This window comes from Colobus angolensis, unplaced genomic scaffold (assembly GCF_000951035.1).
Source record: "Colobus angolensis palliatus isolate OR3802 unplaced genomic scaffold, Cang.pa_1.0 Scaffold64, whole genome shotgun sequence".
NCBI lineage: Eukaryota > Metazoa > Chordata > Mammalia > Primates > Cercopithecidae > Colobus > Colobus angolensis.
In genome coordinates, this window is record NW_012120043.1 from 1,221,977 (window position 1) to 1,229,220 (window position 7,244).

Consider the following 7,244-nt stretch of genomic DNA (forward strand, 5'->3'; position numbering starts at 1 on the left):
ATGATTTATTCAGGAGCCTTTTAAAAATAATCTAGACGGAACCTTTGGGAGGGACTGTGCTGTATTTTATTTGTAAAAAAAAATGCAGGCGCCTCCCGGGGTTGCGAGCCCCGTCGTTTCTGTTCGTCAGTCTGCTTTTTGGCATTGAGCATCTCAGTGCAAGATTGTGGAATTGAACCATCTACTTGAGGCTAAGCCGAGCTAACCTTTGCCCCCCAGGGCTGTGCCTGTGTTAACAACGCAAGCAAACAGTTGTATAAACCACCGTGCAAATTTTGTTGCAGGGCACATCGGCGTCAGACCTGGGAGTACCTTGTGCCAAATCACTGCCACTTGCTACATGAGTGTAAATGATGGCGGATGCCAAGTATGTCCTCTGCCGATGGGAAAAGCGGTTATGGCCTGCAAAGGTGACAGCCATTATTCTGTAATTTCAGGAATTAGAAATGACTTTCGGGTGACAAGTAAAATCTTTATCAGGAGATACCTAGGATTTGCTTCAGTGAAATAATTCAGCCAGAACGGTTGGCACTGATTCTCGTTCCCCATTTAATGGGGTTTTGGTCTAGTGCTTCCAAGGTTACTCTTCCAGAAATGTCTTTTTTTTCCACACTAAAAAAAAAAAAAAAAAGAATCAGCTATAAAAAGGCATGTAAGGCTGTAACTCAAGGAAAGATCTGGCAAGCAGCCGTGTGATAGTAAATTATCGTCGTGCTCAGGGATGCTTTCCAGCAATTCAGTAGACAATGCTCAGCTGCAGTGCAAAAGCCCGGGTCCTTGTCTTTGTCTGCCACTGGCCTCTCATGCCTCAGTTTCCCCATCTGTGAAACAATGGGGATTGGACCAAATATCTGAAATCCTGTGGTTATAGGCCTTCAGGATTACCTGTTACATTTGTACTAAATGTTGCCACTGTTTCTCACTATGTCTGCTGTTTTAATAACAAGGTTCTTCTTTTATTTTAAATAGGTTTTGGCCCGAACTGAGACTTCAACAAAAAATAAGAGAAAAAAGGAATATTTTCTAGATGTTCAAATCCTCTCCCTAGAGGAAAAGTTAAGTGTCGTGTTTTTTTAATACTGTTTTTTCCTGTGTAGATTTCTGATACTTCAATCTCTTACCCCCCCAAAACAGTTGAAGCCCATTCTTAATGGGCTTATTCATCATTTATGTAATTCATTAATGCTCATAAAAACCTCACGAGAAAGCAAGTAGTTTGATTTTATGTCAGTTTGGAAGCTGAAGATCTAAACGAGGCATTCTGTGAGATCTATGGAGAGATTGGTACAAACATTGAATACATGTAAATTATACTCAGGGTAGATCCTATTTGTGGTTAAAATAGGGATATTTCCTTTTTTTTTTTTTTTTTGACTACCATGCCAGAAAAATAGGGATATTTCCTTCCCAGAGATCTGTGTGTCTTTTTTCAGAAACCTCTGTGACAGGCCCATCAATTTGGAAATACTTGGTTTTTGAGCCTGTCACTCTAAATTAGTCTTTAACATTCAAAAGGCAAATAACTGATTACCAGGCGGCACATTGTTCTGCTCCGTGAGTGTCAGGCACTGGGAAGGTGTAGATTGTCTAGAATGACGGGGATTCCGACGCCCCAGTCCTGTGTGATTGTGGCGAGGGCGCGTCTGCCGTGAGAATTCCGCGTTCTGAAGAGAGCAAGGAGACTGACCCCGCGTAGCCCGAGCCGCTGGCTCCCCTGTTGGTCTTGTGGAGCTCCCCCTGCCCCACTCCTTCCTGCCTGCGTCTTCAGAGCTGCCTCGGACGCACGCTTGGTCCCCAGCTCACACTTCCCCTGCGGCTGGGAAGGTAATTGAATACTCGAGTTTAAAAGGAAAGCACATCCTTTTAAACTAAAACGCACCTGCTGGGCTGTAAACAGCTTTTAGTGACATTACCATCTACTCTGAAAATCTAACAAAGGAGGTATTTGTGCAGTTGAAAGTAGGATTTGCCTCATAAAAGTCACAATTTGAATTCATTTTTACTTTTAAATCCAGCCAACCTTTTCTGTCTTAAAAGGGGGATCAAAAAAAAAAAAAAAAAAACAAGCCCCAAAACATTCGCCAGGGTTCTTGCTGCCTCTAACCTCAGGCAGATGAATTCCTAGTTGGCTGTGACTTTTGGTTTAAGTAGAAGGTTGAGGAGGAAAATGAAATTAATTCTTTTGTTATCTAAAGGAAAACATGTTTGAAAATGTCTTGGCGGCGTTGGCTGGTGGTGTATAACGCCAGTTCTGTCTCTGCAGAATTAAGGTGAAAAGCACCGAAGTTGAGATCCTAGAGAAGTCTCAAATTGAAGCCATTGCCTCCTCGTTAGGTAAGAGTGGATTTCTAAGCAGCCATTAGGTTCTCATAAAATAAGAGGTCATTTGGGAGAATGTGAAGGCTCAGGTTTCTGGGTAAAAATTCACCCTGTTCACCATGTTTTTCTTCATACAAGGGAACGCGAATCCCCTGAGCTGAAGGAGAAGGAAAAATGGATCTGCTTTCTTAAACCTTTCCAGAATTTGCCCCTAGAACCACTCCTATTCTTGACGCCCAGAATGGTCAGTGGTGAGCATCAAGGTCATCTCATTACCTCCGTGGCCTCCAGTACACAAGACGAGGAAGGACTTTGCTGCTGCCACGAGGGGGGAGGTTCTCCTTTTTCCTTTCCTCTTCCTATAGTAAGACTTCCCGTGGTTCTGTCGCTGCCTGGCCAGTCTGGTCTCAGCCCAAGGTTTGAGAAGTAGTTGGTTGTGTGTTTAAAATTCCAGAGCGGAGCCCAGGGGAGAGAACGGGTGGCCTGGCACTGAGGTTGGTGGCACCCATTGTTTGAGGCACCGTCTTGGTGGGCACGAGGCAGGTCGGAAGTGGAGCTCTCGGTTTCCTGTCTGTCCGGGTGTGCTTTCTCCCAGTTCAGCACCCACCTCCTTTGCACGCTGTGGGTGAGAAAGGGTTTGCCTGAGCCCAGCCAGGGACTCGTCATGCACACACATGACAAGTGAGGAGCATTGGTGACTGCCTGCCCCCCAGCCACAGTTCCGCAAACCCAACGTGCCAGCCTTCCTTCTCCTCTTCTCAAAGTGGGACTGTTCATCCCATTTGCAAATAATTGTTTCTCTTGTGAAAAGATGGAACGGAATTCCTTCAATGATGTTTATAAAATCAAGTCTATTTTCCTGTGTCTTCCAAAAAACAGCTCTGGTTTAAAGCAGGCTCCATCTCTGCATTGCTTCGGCAGGGCTGACCATCATCTCGGATGGCGGCGTCCTTGTTGGCGCAGATGGTGTTGGGGGCTGGTTGTCTGTGGGTGCCTTTAATATTCAACGGGGAAAATACTGTTTTGATTGAGGCATTATGCCCGCTGAGTTGTGATATTACATTTATCATCTTGTTCAAATAAATAGCGCTGTATCTATATGTCGGAATGAATAAATAAAAGTACTGCAGCAGGGAGGTTGGGTTGGAAACCAGAGGCCCACGATGCTCTTTGCTGGCTTTGAAATGCCCTTGCAAAGAAGTATTGAAAATTTACCAGCCCACAATGAGCCTTTTAAATCTCCTGTTCCTTGCTACCACCAACCCTCGCACCAACCAAGAATACGTTGCCAGCAGAGTTCTTTATTTAGTTGGTATTGGTTTTTATTGACCCTGATTGAATTTGAAATTGTAAAGCTGAGAGAGGATTTGCAAAACATTTGAATACATTTTGCTCACAGTATTGTTTTGTAACTTGGAGGAATTTATCTTTTTAGCCAATCAGGTTAAGGTCAGTAAATTTGGTTTTTAAAAAAATAAAGCCTCGAATCCCGGAATGAATAGCTGTTGTTCTGTAGCCTCATCCCCTTTTTGGGAAAATGTAGGTGAGAAATGTTAGTCCTCTCCTTCAGTGATTTAGGTATGAAACTAGCTGTCAGAATGAGACAAACGGGCTTTTAAAGCGATGGCGTGACCGCAGTGCTTGCCTAGTGAACGTAACCAGTATTGTGTGTGTTCGGTCCTTGCAGCCTCGCAGAATGAGGTTCCTGTGGCACCCCTGGAAGAACTGGCCTACAGACGGTCACTTCGCGTGGCTCTGGATGTTCTGAGCGAGGGGCCCATTTGGAGTCAAGAAAGCTCTGCAGGGACAGGCAGAGCCAACCAGTCTCTGCGAGAGAAGCCCACGGAACACGTTTCCTCGCCCTGTGATTCCAACTTCTCATCTCTTCCCCGTGGAGATGTGTTGGGCAGTTCCGGACCTCACAGGGGGAGGCAATGCGTGCAACAAAGCCTGTCAAGTTTGTTCACTTGTGAAAAGGACCCCGAGTGCAAAGCAGACCACAAGAAGGGGCTCAGGAAAAGTGAAAACCCAAGAGGCCTGTCGGTCCTCTCAGCTGGAGGTGGTGCTCAGGGTGAGAGCGGGTCCAGAATCCACCGCAAAAATTGGACTCTTGCAAGTAAGAAGGGAAGAAACTCAGTGCAGAAGTCTAGCTTGTGCCGGAATGGATCTTCCCTTTCAGAGGGCGATGCGGAGAGAGACATGGGGAGCAAGGGAGGCAGCTGGGCAGCCCCATCCTCGCCCTCCGGGGTCAGGGAGGACGATCCCTGTGCCAACGCTGAGGGACGCGACCCCGGTCTGCCGTTGGGCAGCCTCACTGTGCCCCCAGCTCCTGAGCCCTCGGCCTGCTCAGAGCCCAGAGAATGCCCTGCAAAGAAGAGGCTATGCCTGGATGGCAGCCAGAGGCCCCCTGCCGCGCAGCTGGAGCCCGGGGCAGCAGGAGAAACGCCATCCCCCGGGCCAGGGCCCAGAGAGTCTATGACCCTGCGCAGCACCGCCAGGCTCGGCCCGCCTCCCTCCCACGCCTCTGTGGATGAAAGCAGACGTCCTCCTTGCCTGGATTCCCAGAAGCTGGAGGAAGGTAAAAGTTTCTCGTGGAGGAGGAGAGCGTAGAGGGTGGAGTCCTGCCCCTCCGTAGCTAGACAGGGAGCCAGGCATGTGGGTGTTTTTGACCAGATCTTAATGAGATCGTTTCCAAAATAGACTTAGAGTGGAGACTTCCTCATTCCTTTTTGTTTGTCTCCCCACTGGGCTATAATTGCTTCAACTTCTAAATATTTGTCGTCTTATTTTTGTTTAGAAGGGAAGCGAGTTGAGTGAGTGGGGAGTCCGTGGAGGGGCGGCAGGCCACGATTGTCTGCGACAGGGCTGGGAGCATTGTGGCTGTGCTGAGGCTGCAGCTCCGGCTGCACCCCCGAGGATTAACTCTTTTACAGAAGCAATAACGTGTTCCCATTAAATTGGGCAGGAATCTCAAAAGTGATTCACTCACTCAAAAGACTCCTGACTTTTTAAGAATTCCTGTGCAGATATATTTTTGTGTGGTTGCAGGCAAGCACTGTGACTTTTTTCCCTTTAACATTGTAGCATCCCTCATTTTTGAAATGCTAGTTCAGAAATCTTAATTAGGGTATGATCAAATGTCTGGAAATCTACTCGCTACAAACTTACTGCGTAGATATTTCAGTCTTTACTCTGAACTTCTTTCCTGAGGCCGTCATCTCCTTAGCATGTTGAGGTTGCCACGCTCTGAAGACAAAGTGACCGCACCCCTGCCCTGCTCCACAGTCAGCTCCTGTCCTGGCGCCTTCCTGCATCTCCGCACCCCTACCCTGTTCCATAGTCAGCTCCTGTCCTGGCCCCCTTCCTGCGTATCCACTGAGTGCTTCAGATGTGAAGGGGCAGCAGGGCCAGGACAAAAGGGATTCCCACCCAGAGTGCGCACAGCTTCTGTGGCCGAGGTGGCTGCTGCTTACGGTCCGCCTTCCCTTCACCGCAGGCCTCCCTCCCTCTTGCATTTTTCTTTAAAATGTAGTTTAATAGAAGCACACTCTATTTGAATTTGGCAGTGTGGAGTTGTGTATAGCACAGAACGTTTTCTTTATGCATCAATGGTCATGTGTCATGAAATGTTTTCTTGGGATGAGTCATCAAGATAATACAATGACAGTGAAAGTCTAATATCATGTTATTGGCAGACTGCCAGTCTTCCAAAGCGTCCATGGGGTCTAATTCCATGCGTTCTGTCCTGGAGGAAGACGAGGAAGATGAGGAGCCACCAAGAGTCCTTTTATACCATGGTAAGAAATGATCACAGGGTGTGCCGATAGTCCTAACGGTGCACTCAAAGGCAGCGGCGGCAGGGCTCTGAGATCGGACCCCACATCCTCCACGAAAGGTCTCCTGCGAGTTCATTTCTCTCCCACTGAACCGAGACCTGGAAGGGACCTTCAGAAGTGCCACATTTTCAGTCCTCTATCCGAAGAATAACCTACACAAAGGGAAGAGGGACTCCTGGGAAGAGACGGCCCAGCCCTCCCTGTTAGAGCGTTACTCCGGTCACCTCAAGCCCTTGTCCTCCTGTCCTCTCGCTGGGAATGAGGGACGGCCCTGTGAGCCGAGTGGCTGTGTCGCCATCGCTTGGGTGTGGCCACGTACTGTCTGGCGGCTTCCATGATGGCGTTTGGGGGGCCGTCCTGGGAGGCAGGGTCTTCAGCCCAAGGGGGAACTGCTCCGGCACCCCTCCTGTAAGTAGCTGCTGCACGAGAGGAAAACCTGCCTTAGGTGCTGCTGAGCATCTGTGTGGAAGGGACTAGAAATGAGAGACCCAAAGATCTGAGCCAGCCGTGAACAGAAAGTCAGCTTTGCGAACCAAGTCGTGAGCACCAGCCCCACTTTAGACTCGCCCATGAAACCTTCCTCTTAGCCGGGTCTTATTTTTCTTTTCTTTAACCTTGTAGTTTCAGAATAGTTATAGATTCACAGGATGTTGCAAAAATAGTACAGGGAGATGAGGGGGCTTCTCACCCGGGCTTCCCCACTGGCAGCATCCGTAAGATGCAGGATGCCCCCTGGCCAGGAAGCTGGTGCCTGTGCAGCCCCGGGAGCGCCATTCCATGCACACTGGTGTGCCTGTGGCCTTGTTTTGTTGTTTGTCCACACTGTTTGAGTGCTTTTCCCTCATCGAAAGGGCTTCATTACAGTTTCACATTTTCCCTCTTTTTGCCTAATGCTAATGGTCAGACTTTTTAACAGTTTTCCACATGCTGTTCTCATCCTTTTCCTTTGGGGTGAGCAGTTACCACTCACCAAACCCTGCCCATACATTGAGTGCCCGTCTGGATGGTCCCAGGACCGCAGGTGCCGTGGGGCACCCGTCCGGATGGCCCCAGGACCGCAGGTGCCGTGGGGCACCCGTCTGGATGGCC

General features: G+C 48.6%; 1 protein-coding gene across 2 annotated transcripts in view; it reads left to right on the forward strand.

Moving 5' to 3' along the window:
• Positions 1-283: 283 nt before the first annotated feature.
• Positions 284-7,244, forward strand: part of LOC105527623 (PWWP domain-containing protein MUM1) — a 21,815-nt gene continuing 14,854 nt past the window's right edge. Inside the window, exons 1-6 of one of the 2 annotated variants that reach the window (XM_011964022.1) lie at positions 285-410; positions 970-1,055; positions 2,264-2,334; positions 2,458-2,570; positions 4,007-4,897; positions 6,015-6,116. In XM_011964022.1, coding sequence (XP_011819412.1) covers positions 2,561-2,570; positions 4,007-4,897; positions 6,015-6,116 — 1,003 coding nt within the window. In that variant the 5' untranslated portion in view covers positions 285-410; positions 970-1,055; positions 2,264-2,334; positions 2,458-2,560. Of the gene's footprint in view, positions 411-969; positions 1,056-2,263; positions 2,335-2,457; positions 2,571-4,006; positions 4,898-6,014; positions 6,117-7,244 lie in introns of both variants that reach the window. The other variant, XM_011964021.1, reaches the window with a different exon arrangement.